The following is an 18,901-nucleotide window of genomic DNA, read 5'->3' as shown; positions in this document are numbered from 1 at the left end:
CAACCAGAGGAAAAAAAAACTCTAGACCACCTTTACTCCACACACAGAGACGCGTACAAAGCTCTCCCTCTCCCTCCATTTGGCAGATCTGACAATAATTATATCCTCCTGATTCCCGCTTACAACCAAAAACTAAAGCAGGATGTACCTGTGACTCGCTCAATACGGAAATGGTCAGATGACGCAGATGCTAAGCTACAGGACTGTTTTGCTAGCACAGACTGGAATATGTTCCAGGACTCATCCGATGGCATTGAGGAGTTTACCACCTCAGTAACTGGCTTCATTAATAAGTGCATCGATGACATTGTCCCCACAATGACTGTATGTACATACCCCAACAAGTAGCTATGATTACAGGCAATATCCTCACTGAGCTAAAGGGTAGAGCTGCTGCTTTCAGAAAGCGGGACAAAAGGAGCACCTCTGTGAGAATGCTATTCATTGACTACAGCTCAGTGTCCTACATCATAGTCCCCACAAAGCTCATCGCTAAGCTAAGGATCCTGGGACGAAACACCTCCCTCTGCAACTGAATCCTGAACTTCTTGACGTGCCGCCCCCAGGTGGTAAGGGTAGGCAAAAACACGTCTGCCACGCTGATCCTGAACACGGGAGCCCCTCAGGGGTGTGTGCTTAGTCCCCTCCTCTACTCCCTGTTCACACATGACTGCTTGGCAAAGCACGACTCCAACACCATCATTAAGTTTGCATACGAAACAACGGTGGTAGGCCTGATCAACGACAACGATGAGACAGCCTATAGGGGGGAGATCAGAGACCTGGCAGAGCACGCCCCCATTCTCATCAACGGGGCTGTAGTGGAGCAGGTTGAGAACTCAAGTTCCTTGGTGTCCACTTCACCAACAAACTATCACGGTCTAAACACACCAAGACAGTCGTGAACAGGGCACGACAATGCCTATTCCCCCTCGGGAAACTGAAAAGATTTGGCATGGGTCCTCATATCCTCAAAACGCACCATCGAGAGCATCCTGACTGGTTGCATCTCCGCCTGGTATGGCAATTCCTCGGCCTCCGAGCGCAAGACGCTACAGAGGGTAGTGTGTACGGCCCAGTACATCACTGGGGCCAAGCTTCCTGCCATCCTGGACCTCTATACCAGGCGGTGTCAGCATGCGAGACTACACATACAGTAGAGACTCACAGCTGCCGTGAGTCTGGCATAAGAGACTGCACATACAGTAGAGAGACTCACAGCTACCGTGAGTCTGGCATGCAAGACTACACGTACAGTAGAGAGACTCACAGCTGCCGTGAGTCTGGCATGCAAGACTACACATACAGTAGTAATACTAATGTTATGGTTGTAACCCTCCACACGTATATTTTAGTCAGACACAAACAGACAGACAGATGTTAAAACCCCAACCATCTGTATTTTAGAGACACAGACAGACAGACAGACAGACAGACAGACAGACAGACAGACAGACAGACAGACAGACAGACAGACAGACAGACAGACAGACAGACAGACAGACAGACAGACAGACAGACAGACAGACAGACAGACAGACAGACAGACAGACAGACGTTAAAACCCCAGACAGACAGACAGACAGACAGACAGACAGACAGACAGACAGACAGACAGACAGACAGACAGACAGACAGACAGACAGACAGACGTTAAAACCCCAGAGACACAGACAGACAGACAGACAGACAGACAGCCAGACAGACAGACAGACAGACAGACAGACAGACAGACAGACAGACAGACAGACAGACAGACAGACAGACAGACAGACAGACAGACAGACAGACAGACGTTAAAACCCCAGCCATCGGTATTTCAGACAGACAGTACTAATGTCTCTTAGTATTATAACCCTCCTCATGTATATATTACAGTACAGTCGGTATGTGTCTAATGTTAAAACCACGGCCCCAAGTATTCATATATTAGTCACATGCATACAGTTGGTACACGCGTCTCATGCTGTGCTAGCTAGGCGTCGATAAGGCCACAAACCTGGCTCTTTCTCTCTCTCTCTGTCCCGTTGGTGGTGGTGGTGACTGCAGGGGCATGATGCCTACTCCTCCTGGCTCCCTCCCTCTGCAGTGGTGGCATATCACACAGACAGCTCAGAGCTCACGCACTACAGTGTTCTGCCAACAGGGCTGCGCTGCTACGTTCTAACTGGAGCACGGGCTATAGGTTCCTCCTCAAATGATGACTATGGATACGCCTCCCATTAATAAACCTCTGTTAAACAGTGATACTCTATAAACGTCTAAATACAGTTGAAGTCGGAAGTTTACATACATCTCAGCCAAATACTCAGTTTAAAAAAAAATATTTTTACAATTCCTGACATTTAATCCGAGTAAAATTTTCCTGTTTTAGGTTGGTTAGGATCACCACTTTATTTTAAGAATTTGAAATGTCAGAATAATAGTAGAGATAATGATATATTTCAGCTATCATTTCTTTCATCACATTCCCAGTGGGTCAAAAGTTGGGTCAAACGTTTTGGATAGCCTTCTACAAAGCAACCCACAATAAGTTAGGTGGACTTTGGCCCATTCCTCCTGACAGAGTGGTGTAACTGAGTCAGGTTTGTAGGCCTCCTTGCTCGCAAACGCTTTTTCAGTTCTGCCCACAAATGTTCCATGGGATTTGAGGTCAGGGCTTTGTGATGGCCACTCCAATACCTTGACTTTGTTGTTCTTAAGCCATTTGCCACAACTTTGGAAATATGCTTGGGGTCATTGTCCATTTGGAAGAACCATTTGTGACCAAGCTTTAACTTCCTGACTGGTGTCTAGAGATGTTGCTTCAATATGTCCACATAATTTTCTTACCTCATGATGCCATCTATTTTGTGAAGTGCACCAGTCCCTCCTGCAGCAAAGCACCACCACAACATGATGCTGCCACCCCCGTGCTTCACGGTTGGGATGGTGTTCTTCGGCCTGCAAGCCGCACCCTTTTTCCTCCAAACATAACGATGGTCATTATGGCCAAACAGTTCTATTTTTGTTTCATCAAACCAGAGGACATTTCTTCAAAAAGTACAATCTTTGTCCCCATGTTCAGTTGTAAACCGTAGTCTGGCTTTTTTATGGCGGTTTTAGAGCAGTGGCTTCTTCCTTGCTGAGTGGCCTTTCAGGTTATGTCGATATAGGACTCCTGTTACTCTGGGTATAGATACTTTTGTACCTGATTCCTCCAGCATCTTCACAAGGTCCTTTGCTGTTGTTCTGGGATTGATTTGCACTTTTCACATCAAAGTACGTTCATCTCTAGGAGACAGAACGCGTCTCGTTCCTGAGCATTATGATGGCTGTATGGTCCCATGGTGTTTATCTCTAGGAGACAGAACACATCTCCTTCCTGAGCGGTATGACGGATGCGTGGTCCCATGGTGTTTATACTTGTGTACTATTGTTTGTACAGATGAACATGGTACCTTCAGGCGTATGGAAATTGCTCCCAAGGATGAACCAGACTTGTGTAGGTCTATAATCTTTTTTCTGAAGTCTTGGCTGATCTATTTTGATTTTCCCATGATGTCAAATCAAATCAAATTGTATTTGTCACATACACATGGTTAGCAGATGTTAATGCGAGTGTAGCGAAATGCTTGTGCTTCTAGTCCGACAATGCAGTGATAACCAACAAGTAATCTAACTAACAATTCCAAAACTACTGTCTTATACACAGTGTAAGGGGATAAGGAATATGTATATAAGGATATATGAATGAGTGATGGTACAGAGCAGCATACAGTAGATGGTATCGAGTACAGTATATACATATGAGATGAGTGTGTAGACAAAGTAAACAAAGTGGCATAGTTAAAGTGGCTAGTGATACATGTATTACATAAGGATGCAGTCGATGATGTAGAGTACAGTATATACATATGCATATGAGATGAATAATGTAGGGTAAGTAACATTATATAAGGTAGCATTGTTTAAAGTGGCTAGTGATATATTTACATCATTTCCCATCAATTCCCATTATTAAAATGGCTGGAGTTGGGTCAGTGTCAATGACAGTGTGTTGGCAGCAGCCACTCAATGTTAGTGGTGGCTGTTTAACAGTCTGATGGCCTTGTGATAGAAGCTGTTTTTCAGTCTCGCAAAGAGGCACCGAGTTTGAAGGTAGGCCTTGAAATACATCCACAGGTACACCTCCAATTTACTCAAATTATGTCAATTAGCCTATCGGAAGCTTCTAAAGCCATGACATCATTTTCTGGAATTTTCAAAGCTGTTTAAAGGCACAGTCAACTTAGTGTATGTAAACTTCTGACCCACTGGAATTGTGATACAGTGAAATAATCTGTCTGTAAACAATTGTTGGAAACATTACTTGTGTCATGCACAAAGTAGATGTCCTAACTGACTTGCCAAAACTATAGTTTGTTAACAAGACATTTGTGGAGGGATTGAAAAACGGAGTTTTAATGACTCCAACCGAAGTGTATTTATGTAAAACTTCCGACTTCAACTGTACATGTGAACGACTGTCTTGCATTTCAATTTGTTGCAAGCAATTCTGTCATCCTCGTGCAGTCAACCTGGTTCAGTGACTGACCAATTAAATACTGTACAATGTGTTCTGTCGTAGCGCTGATAGAAATGACATCATCATGCAGTGAGACAGCATCCTGTTACATCACAAGAGAGTTGCAGTGTGTCCTGTGGCCTGATTCAGTGAGCGTATGTATGTGTGTAATACCTTGAACTCTGGGGTGGACTGTGGTCTGGAGCTCTGCGTCTTGGAGACCTCTGTCACCTTGCTCTCCACCTCTTCTTTGGTTTTCCTCTCTGCTGAGCGGGACTTGCGAACCGTGGGGGTGGAGGCTTCTCGCCGCTCACCGCGGGGCAGGCCCGAGGTCACAGGGGACGGTGCGACATCCCCGGGAGAGATAGGGGACATGATGGGAGCACTGACAGGACGAGTGCTCTTGTCTGGAGTGGACACCATGGCTGTAGGGGAACGGGAGGAGTGGAGGGAGAGGAGTGGAGGGAGGGAGAGGAGTGGAGGGAGGGAGAGGAGTGGAGCGAGGGAGAGGATTGGAGGGAGAGGAGTGGAGGGAGGGAGGGAGAGGAGTGGAGTGGAGGGAGAGGAGTGGAGTGGAGGGAGAGGAGTGGAGGGAGAGGAGTGGAGGGAGGGAGAGGAGAGGAGTGGAGGGAGGGAGAGGAGTGGAGGGAGGGAGAGGAGTGGAGGAGGGAGAGGAGTGGAGGGAGAGGAGTGGAGGGAGAGGAGTGGAGGGAGAGGAGTGGAGGGAGAGGAGTGGAGGGAGGGAGGGAGGGAGGGAGGGAGGGAGGGAGGGAGGGAGGGAGGGAGGGAGGGAGGGAGGGAGGGAGGGAGAGGGAGGGAGGGAGGGAGAGGAGGGAGGGAGGGAGGGAGGAGAGGAGTGGAGGGAGAGGAGTGGAGGGAGGGAGAGGAGTGGAGGGAGGGAGGGAGAGGAGTGGAGGGAGGGAGGGAGGGAGGGAGGGAGGGAGGGAGGGAGGGAGGGAGGGAGGGAGGGAGGGAGGGAGGGAGGGAGGGAGGGAGGGAGGGAGGGAGGGAGGGAGGGAGGGAGGGAGAGGGGGAGTGGAGGGAGAAGTGGAGTGGAGGGAGGGAGAGGAGTGGAGGGAGGGAGGGAGAGGAGTGGAGGGAGAGGAGTGGAGGGAGGGAGAGGAGTGGAGGGAGAGGAGAGTTCACACTCAACATAATAAAACACACACAGACACACAGACACAGGCACACACACACACACACACACACACAGGCACACACACACATACAGGCACACACACACACACACACACACACACACACACACACACACACACACACACACACACACACACACACACACACACACACACACACACACACACACACACACACACACACACACACACACACACACACACACACACACACACACACACACACACACACACACACACACACACACACACACACACACACCTCATAGAGCATGTACAAATTGTCCCATAAGGCAGTTACTCGTGTGACCACCAGGGCGTAGCGCAATTACATAGACTTGAGGCTGTACAGGTGGGTATGAGAGTTGGGACTGGGATTGGCTCTGGAGGAGGTGAACAATCCAACAACTCAAACCAGTCATCCTTTACTGGCACCGAAGAGAGGGAGAACCAATCACAGACAGCATGGCCTGAGACTGGTGGTATGTGACCAAACAAAGTGCCACACTTCTTTCTGTGGAAGTAGAATTCCTCTTTACCAGCTGCTGCAAAGCCAAGTAGCTTTTTTCTCTACCTATCTGCTGCAAAGCCAAGTAGAATTCTTCTCTACCTATCTGCTGCAAAGCCAAGTAGCATTTTTCTCTACCTATCTGCTGCAAAGCCAAGTAGAATTCTTCTCTACCTATCTGCTGCAAAGCCAAGTAGCTTTTTTCTCTACCTATCTGCTGCAAAGCCAAGTAGAATTCTTCTCTACCTATCTGCTGCAAAGCCAAGTAGCTTTTTTCTCTACCTATCTGCTGCAAAGCCAAGTAGCATTCTTCTCTACCTATCTGTTGCAAAGCCAAGTAGCTTTCTTCTCTACCTATCTGCTGCAAAGCCAAGTAGCATTCTTCTCTACCTATCTGCTGCAAAGCCAAGTAGAATTCTTCTCTACCTATCTGCTGCAAAGCCAAGTAGAATTCTTCTCTACCTATCTGCTGCAAAGCCAAGTACAATTCTTCTCTACCTATCTGCTGCAAAGCCAAGTAGAATTCTTCTCTACCTACAAGCCTATACCTGCTGCAAAGCAAAGCCAGCAAAGCCAAGTAGCTTTTTCTCTACCTATCTGCTGCAAAGCCAAGTAGAATTCTTCTCTACCTATCTGCTGCACCTATCTGCTGCAAAGCCAAGTAGAATTCTTCTCTACCTATCTGCTGCAAAGCCAAGTAGAATTCTTCTCTACCTATCTGCTGCCAAGTAGAATTCTTCTCTACCTATCTGCTGCAAAGCCAAGTAGAATTCTTCTCTACCTATCTGCTGCAAAGCCAAGTAGAATTCTTCTCTACCTATCTGCTGCAAAGCCAAGTAGAATTCTTCTCTACCTATCTGCTGCAAAGCCAAGTAGAATTCTTCTCTACCTATCTGCTGCAAAGCCAAGTAGAATTCTTGTCTAAGTAGAATTCTTCTCTACATATCTGCTGCAAAGCCAAGTAGAATTCTTCTCTACCTATCTGCTGCAAAGCCAAGTAGAATTCTTCTCTACGTATCCGCTGCAAAGCCAAGTGAGAACACAACGGGGCCAGGACAAGACATCCATAGCTGAGCAAAGAACTTCAGAGGAAGAAACAGACAATATCAAGCTGTGGTTATTATAAGAGGGGGGTGGGAATCATGATATCCTCAGAATGAGAAGTTTCCACTTGTGAAAGTTAAGACTATTAAAATGTATAAAAAGTTAGACCCATTCTTCTTCTTCTTCTGTGGCGTCGTAGAGTTATTTTAAGCCTTCTGCCATTTACCACACGGAACAGTGGATGTCTTGGGACTGACGGGTTCCCACAGGAAGTCATATAGATTTGTCATTTAGTTCACACACAGGCTCAGCAGCTGCTGTGGCTAATAATGTAACATTGTCCTCGGGGAGCAAAGCAAAGCCACATATTGCGGCAGACATTTCGAGTCGACAACATAACACAGCAGCTTGTTAAGTGTGGCGTTGTCTCTTGAAGAACAAGGTCAGTCCCTGGGTGAGTAAGCGCAGGGTGGAGGGACTCTCCTTCAAGCTACTCTTCCTGTATGTGCTTGGGGTTTCTCAGGAACCAAAGCAAAACCACATATTCCAGCAGACATTTCAAGCAGTGGGTCGTGGTCCATCAGCACAAACCATCAGTCCTGGTCCCTCAAGCCTGCTCATCCTATCCACTAGGATGGTGGCTGACTCCGGCTCTAACTCTGGATCTCCTCCTCCAGCAAGGCCAGCCTCTGGGGGCGTTCAGGGCTGTCTGTTGGGCCTCCACTCGCTCCATCCTCTCCCTCAGGCTCTGGCCCAAGGACCACCAAATCAAATCAAATGTATTTATATAGCCCTTCGTACATCAGCTGATATCTCAAAGTGCTGTACAGAAACCCAGCCTAAAACCCCAAACAGCAAGCAATGCAGGTGTAGAACCACTGCTGCTGCAGCCGAGACTTTGGTCCACCATGAATTTGGGGAAAGTTAGTGGAGGTGGAACCAGACATCCTTCTCTCTCTGAGACCTCCTGCCCCTACCACCTCCACCTCCACCTCAGCAGGAACATCAACAGCTGCTGAAGGTGTTGGGATCAATCATCATTACAGTAAAGAGGCTGTGATTAAAGATTTGAAAAAAGATGATGGGACAAGACAAGCATCTTAGGGTCCTTGATGATGGGTCTTAGGGTCCTTGATGATGGGTCTTAGGGTCCTTGATGATGGGTCTTAGGGTCCTTGATGATGGGTCTTAGGGTCCTTGATGATGGGTCTTAGGGTCCTTGATGATGGGTCTTAGGGTCCTTGATGATGGGTCTTAGGGTCCTTGATGATGGGTCTTAGGGTCCTTGATGATGGGTCTTAGGGTCCTTGATGATGGGTCTTAGGGTCCTTGATGATGGGTCTTCTTGATGATGGGTCTTAGGGTCCTTGATGATGGGTCTTAGGGTCCTTGATGATGGGTCTTAGGGTCCTTGATGATGGGTCTTAGGGTCCTTGATGATGGGTCTTAGGGTCCTTGATGATGGGTCTTAGGGTCCATTGATGATGGGTCTTAGGGTCCTTGATGATGGGTCTTAGGGTCATTGATGATGGGTCTTAGGGTCCTTGATGATGGGTCTTAGGGTCCTTGATGATGGGTCTTAGGGTCCTTGATGATGGGTCTTAGGGTCCTTGATGATGGGTCTTAGGGTCCTTGATGATGGGTCTTAGGGTCCTTGATGATGGGTCTTAGGGTCCTTGATGATGGGTCTTAGGGTCCTTGATGATGGGTCTTAGGGTCCTTGATGATGGGTCTTAGGGTCCTTGATGATGGGTCTTAGGGTCCTTGATGATGGGTCTTAGGGTCCTTGATGATGGGTCTTAGGGTCTTGATGATGGGTCTTAGGGTCCTTGATGATGGGTCTTAGGGTCCTTGATGATGGGTCTTAGGGTCCTTGATGATGGGTCTTAGGGTCATTGATGATGGGTCTTAGGGTCCTTGATGATGGGTCTTAGGGTCCTTGATGATGGGTCTTAGGGTCCTTGATGATGGGTCTTAGGTCCTTGATGATGGGTCTTAGGGTCCTTGATGATGGGTCTTAGGGTCCTTGGTGATGGGTCTTAGGGTCCTTGATGATGGGTCTTAGGGTCCTTGATGATGGGTCTTAGGGTCCTTGATGATGGGTCTTAGGGTCCTTGATGATGGGTCTTAGGGTCCTTGATGATGGGTCTTAGGGTCCTTGATGATGGGTCTTAGGGTCCTTGATGATGGGTCTTAGGGTCTTGATGATGGGTCTTAGGGTCATTGATGATGGGTCTTAGGGTCATTGATGATGGGTCTTAGGGTCCTTGATGATGGGTCTTAGGGTCCTTGATGATGGGTCTTAGGGTCCTTGATGATGGGTCTTAGGGTCCTTGATGATGGGTCTTAGGGTCCTTGATGATGGGTCTTAGGGTCCTTGGTGATGGGTCTTAGGGTCCTTGATGATGGGTCTTAGGGTCCTTGATGATGGGTCTTAGGGTCCTTGATGGGTCTTAGGGTCCTTGATGATGGGTCTTAGGGTCCTTGATGATGGGTCTTAGGGTCCTTGATGATGGGTCTTGAGGGTCCTTGATGATGGGTCTTAGGGTCCTTGATGATGGGTCTTAGGGTCCTTGATGATGGGTCTTAGGGTCCTTGATGATGGGTCTTAGGGTCTTTGATGATGGGTCTTAGGGTCCTTGATGATGGGTCTTAGGGTCCTTGATGAGGGTCCTTGATGATGGGTCTTAGGGTCCTTGATGATGGGTCTTAGGGTCCTTGATGATGGGTCTTAGGGTCCTTGATGATGGGTCTTAGGGTCCTTGATGATGGGTCTTAGGGTCCTTGATGATGGGTCTTAGGTCCTTGATGATGGGTCTTAGGGTCCTTGATGATGGGTCTTAGGGTCCTTGATGATGGGTCTTAGGGTCCTTGATGATGGGTCTTAGGGTCCTTTGATGGGTCTTGGGTCTTGATGGGTCTTAGGGTCCTTGATGATGGGTCTTAGGGTCCTTGATTGATGATGGGTCTTAGGGTCCTTGATGATGGGTCTTAGGGTCCTTGATGATGGGTCTTAGGGTCCTTGATGATGGGTCTTAGGGTCCTTGATGATGGGTCTTAGGGTCCTTGATGATGGGTCTTAGGGTCCTTGATGATGGGTCTTAGGGTCCTTGATTGGGATGATGGGTCTTAGGGTCCTTTGATGGGTCTTAGGGTCCTTGATGATGGGTCTTAGGGTCCTTGATGATGGGTCTTAGGGTCCTTGATGATGGGTCTTAGGGTCCTTGATGATGGGTCTTAGGGTCCTTGATGATGGGTCTTAGGGTCCTTGATGATGGGTCTTAGGGTCCTTGATGATGGGTCTTAGGGTCCTTGATGATGGGTCTTAGGGTCCTTGATGATGGGTCTTAGGGTCCTTGATGATGGGTCTTAGGGTCCTTGATGATGGGTCTTAGGGTCCTTGATGATGGGTCTTAGGGTCCTTGATGATGGGTCTTAGGGTCCTTGATGATGGGTCTTAGGGTCATTGATGATGGGTCTTAGGGTCCTTGATGATGGGTCTTAGGGTCCTTGATGATGGGTCTTAGGGTCCTTGATGATGGGTCTTAGGGTCCTTGATGATGGGTCTTAGGGTCCTTGATGATGGGTCTTAGGGTCCTTGATGATGGGTCTTAGGGTCATTGATGATGGGTCTTAGGGTCCTTGATGATGGGGTCATTTGATGGGGGTCCTTGATGATGGGTCTTAGGGTCCTTGATGATGGGTCTTAGGGTCCTTGATGATGGGTCTTAGGGTCCTTGATGATGGGTCTTAGGGTCTTTGATGATGGGTCTTAGGGTCCTTGATGATGGGTCTTAGGGTCCTTGATGATGGGTCTTAGGGTCCTTGATGATGGGTCTTAGGGTCCTTGATGATGGGTCTTAGGGTCCTTGATGATGGGTCTTAGGGTCCTGATGATGGGTCTTAGGGTCCTTGATGATGGGTCTTAGGGTCCTTGATGATGGGTCTTAGGGTCCTTGATGATGGGTCTTAGGGTCATTGATGATGGGTCTTAGGGTCCTTGATGATGGGTCTTAGGGTCCTTGATGATGGGTCTTAGGGTCCTTGATGATGGGTCTTAGGGTCCTTGATGATGGGTCTTAGGGTCCTTGATGATGGGTCTTAGGGTCCTTGATGATGGGTCTTAGGGTCCTTGATGATGGGTCTTAGGGTCCTTGATGATGGGTCTTAGGGTCCTTGATGATGGGTCTTAGGGTCCTTGATGATGGGTCTTAGGGTCCTTGATGATGGGTCTTAGGGTCCTTGATGATGGGTCTAGGGTCCTTTGATGGGTCTTAGGGTCCTTGATGATGGGTCTTAGGGTCCTTGATGATGGGTCTTAGGGTCCTTGATGATGGGTCTTAGGGTCCTTGATGATGGGTCTTAGGGTCCTTGATGGGTCTTGTCCTTGATGGGTCTTAGGGTCCTTGATGATGGGTCTTAGGGTCCTTGGATGATGGCTCTTAGGGTCATTGATGATGGGTCTTAGGGTCTTGATGATGGGTCTTAGGGTCCTTGATGATGGCTCTTAGGGTCCTTGATGATGGGTCTTAGGGTCCTTGATGATGGGTCTTAGGGTCCTTGATGATGGGTCTTAGGGTCCTTGGTGATGGGTCTTAGGGTCCTTGATGATGGGTCTTAGGGTCTGATGATAGGGTCTTAGGGTTGATGATGGCTCTTAGGGTCATTGATGATGGCTCTTAGGGTCCTTGATGTCTCTTGATGATGGCTTAGGGTCATTGATGATGGGGTCCTTGATGATGGAGGGTCCTTGGTGATGGGTCTTAGGGTCCTTGATGATGGGTCTTAGGGTCTTGATGATGGGTCTTAGGGTCCTTGGTGATGGGTCTTAGGGTCCTTGATGATGGGTCTTAGGGTCATTGATGATGGCTCTTAGGGTCCTTGGTGATGGGTCTTAGGGTCCTTGATGATGGGTCTTAGGGTCTTTGATGATGGGTCTTAGGGTCCTTGATGATGGGTCTTAGGGTCTTTGATGATGGGTCTTAGGGTCATTGATGATGGGTCTTAGGGTCATTGATGATGGGTCTTAGGGTCATTGATGATGGGTCTTAGGGTCCTTGATGATGGGTCTTAGGGTCTTTGATGATGGGTCTTAGGGTCCTTGGTGATGGGTCTTAGGGTCCTTGGTGATGGGTCTTAGGGTCCTTGATGATGGGTCTTAGGGTCATTGATGATGGGTCTTAGGGTCCTTGATGATGGGTCTTAGGGTCATTGATGATGGGTCTTAGGGTCCTTGATGATGGGTCTTAGGGTCATTGATGATGGGTCTTAGGGTCATTGATGATGGGTCTTAGGGTCCTTGATGATGGGTCTTAGGGTCATTGATGATGGGTCTTAGGGTCATTGATGATGGGTCTTAGGGTCCTTGATGATGGGTCTTAGGGTCTTTGATGATGGGTCTTAGGGTCTTTGATGATGGGTCTTAGGGTCCTTGGTGATGGGTCTTAGGGTCCTTGGTGATGGGTCTTAGGGTCCTTGATGATGGGTCTTAGGGTCCTTGATGATGGGTCTTAGGGTCCTTGATGATGGGTCTTAGGGTCATTGATGATGGGTCTTAGGGTCCTTGATGATGGGTCTTAGGGTCCTTGATGATGGGTCTTAGGGTCATTGATGATGGGTCTTAGGGTCCTTGATGATGGGTCTTAGGGTCCTTGATGATGGGTCTTAGGGTCATTGATGATGGGTCTTAGGGTCATTGATGATGGGTCTTAGGGTCATTGATGATGGGTCTTAGGGTCCTTGGTGATGGGTCTTAGGGTCATTGATGATGGGTCTTAGGGTCATTGATGATGGGTCTTAGGGTCATTGATGATGGGTCTTAGGGTCCTTGATGATGGGTCTTATGGGTCATTGATGATGGGTCTTAGGGTCATTGATGATGGGTCTTAGGGTCATTGATGATGGGTCTTAGGGTCCTTGGTGATGGGTCTTAGGGTCATTGATGATGGGTCTTAGGGTCCTTGGTGATGGGTCTTAGGGTCATTGATGATGGGTCTTAGGGTCATTGATGATGGGTCTTAGGGTCATTGATGATGGGTCTTAGGGTCCTTGGTGATGGGTCTTAGGGTCATTGATGATGGGTCTTAGGGTCATTGATGATGGGTCTTAGGGTCATTGATGATGGGTCTTAGGGTCCTTGGTGATGGGTCATAGGGTCATTGATGATGGGTCTTAGGGTCCTTGGTGATGGGTCTTAGGGTCATTGATGATGGGTCTTAGGGTCCTTGGTGATGGGTCTTAGGGTCATTGATGATGGGTCTTAGGGTCCTTGGTGATGGGTCTTAGGGTCATTGATGATGGGTCTTAGGGTCCTTGATGATGGGTCTTAGGGTCATTGATGATGGGTCTTAGGGTCCTTGATGATGGGTCTTAGGGTCATTGATGATGGGTCTTAGGGTCCTTGATGATGGGTCTTAGGGTCCTTGATGATGGGTCTTAGGGTCCTTGATGATGGGTCTTAGGGTCCTTTGATGATGGGTCTTAGGGTCTTTGATGATGGGTCTTAGGGTCCTTGATGATGGGTCTTAGGGTCCTTGATGATGGGTCTTAGGGTCCTTGATGATGGGTCTTAGGGTCCTTGATGATGGGTCTTAGGGTCCTTGATGATGGGTCTTAGGGTCCTTGATGATGGGTCTTAGGGTCCTTGATGATGGGTCTTAGGGTCCTTGATGATGGGTCTTAGGGTCCTTGATGATGGGTCTTAGGGTCCTTGATGATGGGTCTTAGGGTCATTGATGATGGGTCTTAGGGTCCTTGATGATGGGTCTTAGGGTCATTGATGATGGGTCTTAGGGTCATTGATGATGGGTCTTAGGGTCATTGATGATGGGTCTTAGGGTCCTTGATGATGGGTCTTAGGGTCTTTGATGATGGGTCTTAGGGTCTTGATGATGGGTCTTGGTGATGGGTCTTAGGGTCCTTGGTGATGGGTCTTAGGGTCCTTGATGATGGGTCTTAGGGTCCTTGATGATGGGTCTTAGGGTCCTTGATGATGGGTCTTAGGGTCCTTGATGATGGGTCTTAGGGTCCTTGATGATGGGTCTTAGGGTCCTTGATGATGGGTCTTAGGGTCCTTGATGATGGGTCTTAGGGTCCTTGATGATGGGTCTTAGGGTCATTGATGATGGGTCTTAGGGTCATTGGTGATGGGTCTTAGGGTCCTTGATGATGGGTCTTAGGGTCCTTGGTGATGGGTCTTAGGGTCCTTGATGATGGCTCTTAGGGTCATTGATGATGGCTCTTAGGGTCCTTGGTGATGGCTCTTAGGGTCATTGGTGATGGCTCTTAGGGTCATTGATGATGGCTCTTAGGGTCCTTGATGATGGCTCTTAGGGTCCTTGGTGATGGGTCTTAGGGTCCTTGGTGATGGGTCTTAGGGTCCTTGATGATGGCTCTTAGGGTCCTTGGTGATGGGTCTTAGGGTCCTTGATGATGGCTCTTAGGGTCATTGGTGATGGCTCTTAGGGTCATTGATGATGGCTCTTAGGGTCCTTGATGATGGCTCTTAGGGTCCTTGGTGATGGGTCTTAGGGTCCTTGATGATGGGTCTTAGGGTCTTTGATGATGGGTCTTAGGGTCCTTGATGATGGGTCTTAGGGTCCTTGATGATGGGTCTTAGGGTCATTGATGATGGGTCTTAGGGTCCTTGATGATGGGTCTTAGGGTCCTTGATGATGGGTCTTAGGGTCTTTGATGATGGGTCTTAGGGTCCTTGATGATGGGTCTTGATGGGTCTTTGATGATGGGTCTTAGGGTCATTGATGATGGGTCTTAGGGTCATTGATGATGGGTCTTAGGGTCTGATGATGGGTCTTATTGATGATGGGTCTTAGGGTCCTTGATGATGGGTCTTAGGGTCCTTGATGATGGGTCTTAGGGTCCTTGATGATGGGTCTTAGGGTCCTTGATGATGGGTCTTAGGGTCCTTGATGATGGGTCTTAGGGTCTTGATGATGGGTCTTAGGGTCCTTGATGATGGGTCTTAGGGTCATTGATGATGGGTCTTAGGGTCCTTGATGATGGGTCTTAGGGTCCTTGATGATGGGTCTTAGGGTCATTGATGATGGGTCTTAGGGTCCTTGATGATGGGTCTTAGGGTCCTTGATGATGGGTCTTAGGGTCTTGATGATGGGTCTTAGGGTCTTTGATGATGGGTCTTAGGGTCCTTGATGATGGGTCTTAGGGTCCTTGATGATGGGTCTTAGGGTCTTTGATGATGGGTCTTAGGGTCCTTGATGATGGGTCTTAGGGTCTTGATGATGGGTCTTAGGGTCATTGATGATGGGTCTTAGGGTCATTGATGATGGGTCTTAGGGTCCTTGATGATGGGTCTTAGGGTCATTGATGATGGGTCTTAGGGTCATTGATGATGGGTCTTAGGGTCATTGATGATGGGTCTTGATGATGGGTCTTAGGGTCATTGATGATGGGTCTTAGGGTCATTGATGATGGGTCTTAGGGTCTTGATGATGGGTCTTAGGGTCCTTGGTGATGGGTCTTAGGGTCATTGATGATGGGTCTTAGGGTCATTGATGATGGGTCTTAGGGTCATTGATGATGGGTCTTAGGGTCCTTGGTGATGGGTCTTAGGGTCATTGATGATGGGTCTTAGGGTCCTTGGTGATGGGTCTTAGGGTCATTGATGATGGGTCTTGATGGGGGTCATTGATGATGGGTCTTGGGTCATTGATGATGGGTCTTAGGGTCATTGATTGATGATGGGTCTTAGGGTCATTGATGATGGGTCTTAGGGGTGATGGGTCTTAGGGTCATTGATGATGGGTCTTAGGGTCCATTGATGATGGGTCTTAGGGTCATTGATGATGGGTCTTAGGGTCCTTGGTGATGGGTCTTAGGGTCATTGATGATGGGTCTTAGGGTCATTGATGATGGGTCTTAGGGTCATTGATGATGGGTCTTAGGGTCCTTGATGATGATGGGTCTTAGGGTCATTGATGATGGGTCTTAGGGTCCTTTGATGGGTCTTAGGGTCATTGATGGGTCTTAGGGTCATTGATGATGGGTCTGAGGATCCTTGATGATGGCTCTTAGGGTCCTTGGTGATGGGTCTTAGGGTCCTTGGTGATGGGTCTTAGGGTCCTTGATGATGGGTCTTAGGGTCCTTGATGATGGGTCTTAGGGTCCTTGGTGATGGGTCTTAGGGTCATTGATGATGGGTCTTAGGGTCCTTGGTGATGGGTCTTAGGGTCATTGATGATGGCTCTTAGGGTCATTGATGATGGCTCGTAGGGTCTTTGATGATGGGTCTTAGGGTCCTTGATGATGGGTCTTAGGGTCCTTGGTGATGTGTCTTAGAGTCCTTGGTGATGGGTCTGAGGATCCTTGATGATGGGTCTTAGGGTCCTTGATGATGGGTCTTAGGGTCCTTGATGATGGGTCTTAGAGTCCTTGGTGATGGGTCTGAGGATCCTTGATGATGGCTCTTAGGGTCCTTGATGATTGGTCTTAGGGTCCTTGATGATGGGTCTTAGGGTCCTTGATGATGGGTCTTAGGGTCCTTGGTGATGGGTCTTAGGGTCATTGATGATGGGTCTTAGGGTCCTTGGTGATGGGTCTTAGGGTCATTGATGATGGCTCTTAGGGTCATTGATGATGGCTCATAGGGTCTTTGATGATGGGTCTTAGGGTCCTTGATGATGGGTCTTAGGGTCCTTGGTGATGTGTCTTAGAGTCCTTGGTGATGGGTCTGAGGATCCTTGATGATGGGTCTTAGGGTCCTTGATGATGGGTCTTAGGGTCCTTGATGATGGGTCTTAGAGTCCTTGATGATGGGTCTGAGGATCCTTGATGATGGGTCTTAGGGTCCTTGATGATGGGTCTTAGGGTCCTTGATGATGGGTCTTAGGGTCCTTGATGATGGGTCTTAGGGTCCTTGATGATGGGTCTTAGGGTCCTTGATGATGGGTCTTAGGGTCCTTGATGATGGGTCTTAGGGTCCTTGATGATGGGTCTGAGGATCCTTGATGATGGGTCTTAGGGTCCTTGATGATGGGTCTGAGGATCCTTGATGATGGGTCTTAGGGTCCTTGATGATGGGTCTTAGGGTCTTTGATGATGGGTCTGAGGATCCTTGATGATGGGTCTTAGGGTCCTTGATGATGGGTCTTAGGGTCCTTGATGATGGGTCTTGGGGTCCTTGATGATGGGTCTTAGGGTCCTTGATGATGGGTCTTGGGGTCCTTGATGATGGGTCTTGGGGTCCTTGATGATGGGTCTTAGGGTCCTTGATGATGGGTCTTGGGGTCCTTGATGATGGGTCTTGGGGTCCTTGATGATGGGTCTTAGGGTCCTTGATGATGGGTCTTAGGGTCCTTGATGATGGGTCTTGGGGTCCTTGATGATGGGTCTTGGGGTCCTTGATGATGGGTCTTAGGGTCCTTGAAAAGCTCCTAATATAAAACCCATGTATTATCATTACGAAGACAGCAGCTGAGGTCATGAGCAGAAAGAAATAAAGGACTGTGTTTTGGCCTGTACAGTACTTTAACACAATCCATTGCACTGTACTGTGGTACGGTGACCAGCAGATGGAAATGTTGAGCTGAGAGCCAAGAGGGCAAGTTTGTCTTGTAATTCCAAATGTCCTGAAATTCACAGTTCAGATGCAGATGAGGAGGATCGATAAACAAGCTCTTCTAGTCCTCAGATCAGGAGGATAGATAAACAAATAACATTTTATTAGTCAAATGCGCCGAATACCACAGGTGTAGTAGACCTTACAGTGAAATGCTTACTTACGAGCCCCTAACCAACAATGCAGTTTAAAAAAATATGGATAAGAATAAGAGATAAAAGTAACAAGTCATTAAACAGCAGTAGTGAAATAACAATATATACAGGGGGGTACCGATACAGAGTCAATGTGTTGGGGCACCGGTTAGTTGAGGTACTATGTACATGTAGGTAGAATTATTAAAGTGACTATGCATAGATGGCAACAGAGTAGTAGTGGCGTAAAGAGAGGGAGAGGGGGGAAGGGGCAATGCAAATAGTCTGGGTAGCTTTTTGAAGACTTTGTGTTCAGGAGTCTCATGGGGGTAGAAGCTGTTTAGAAGCCTCTTGGGTGGCTCTTTAGGGCCTTCCTCTGACCAGCCCAGTGAGTTGGTCTGAGGATCTGAGGACAATCTCGGGTGGCTGGAGTCGTTTTAGGGCCTTCCTCTGACCAGCCCAGTGAGTTGGTCTGAGGATCTGAGGACAAGCTCGGGTGGCTGGAGTCGTTTTAGGGCCTTCCTCTGACCAGCCCAGTGAGTTGGTCTGAGGACCGGCTCCTCAAGAGAACACGTGTTCAGAACAGCAGGATTCACTGAGATGCTGACAAATATTGCAGCCAGACTCGCAACTAACAGAGAAGGAGGTTTTGAATAGGATTTCATGCTGAGAACGGTAGTGAGAGGTAGGCTACTGAGAGCCAAGACAACAGAATGCATGTTCATAACAGCATGCTTTTACAAAAGACTGCAAACTTGCAACTAAAAGAAAATGAGGTTTATTTTAATAGGCTTCAATACTGAGCATGGTAGCTAAAAGCAACCAGGCGATACACATTCCCTATCACCTTCCCTATCACCTTCCCTATCACCTTCCCTATCACCCTTCCTATCACCTTTCCTATCACCTTCCTATCAC

General features: G+C 48.2%; 1 protein-coding gene across 14 annotated transcripts in view; it reads right to left on the bottom strand.

The window, feature by feature from the left end:
- LOC124043153 (protein 4.1-like) overlaps positions 1-18,901 on the bottom strand; it is a 151,647-nt gene that overhangs the window by 52,463 nt on the left and 80,283 nt on the right. For 13 of the 14 annotated variants that reach the window (XM_046361390.1, XM_046361393.1, XM_046361394.1 and 10 more), the window contains 2 exons: positions 4,721-4,971; positions 2,000-2,083 (listed from right to left, as the gene is read on the bottom strand). In XM_046361390.1, the coding sequence (XP_046217346.1) occupies positions 2,000-2,083; positions 4,721-4,971 (335 nt within the window). The remainder of the gene's footprint in view (positions 1-1,999; positions 2,084-4,720; positions 4,972-18,901) is intronic. The other variant, XM_046361401.1, reaches the window with a different exon arrangement.

This window comes from Oncorhynchus gorbuscha, linkage group LG09 (assembly GCF_021184085.1).
Source record: "Oncorhynchus gorbuscha isolate QuinsamMale2020 ecotype Even-year linkage group LG09, OgorEven_v1.0, whole genome shotgun sequence".
In the NCBI taxonomy this organism is placed as follows: Eukaryota; Metazoa; Chordata; class Actinopteri; order Salmoniformes; family Salmonidae; genus Oncorhynchus; species Oncorhynchus gorbuscha.
The sequence above is the reverse complement of the archived record's forward strand: the minus strand, read 5'-3'. Positions and strand labels throughout refer to the sequence as shown.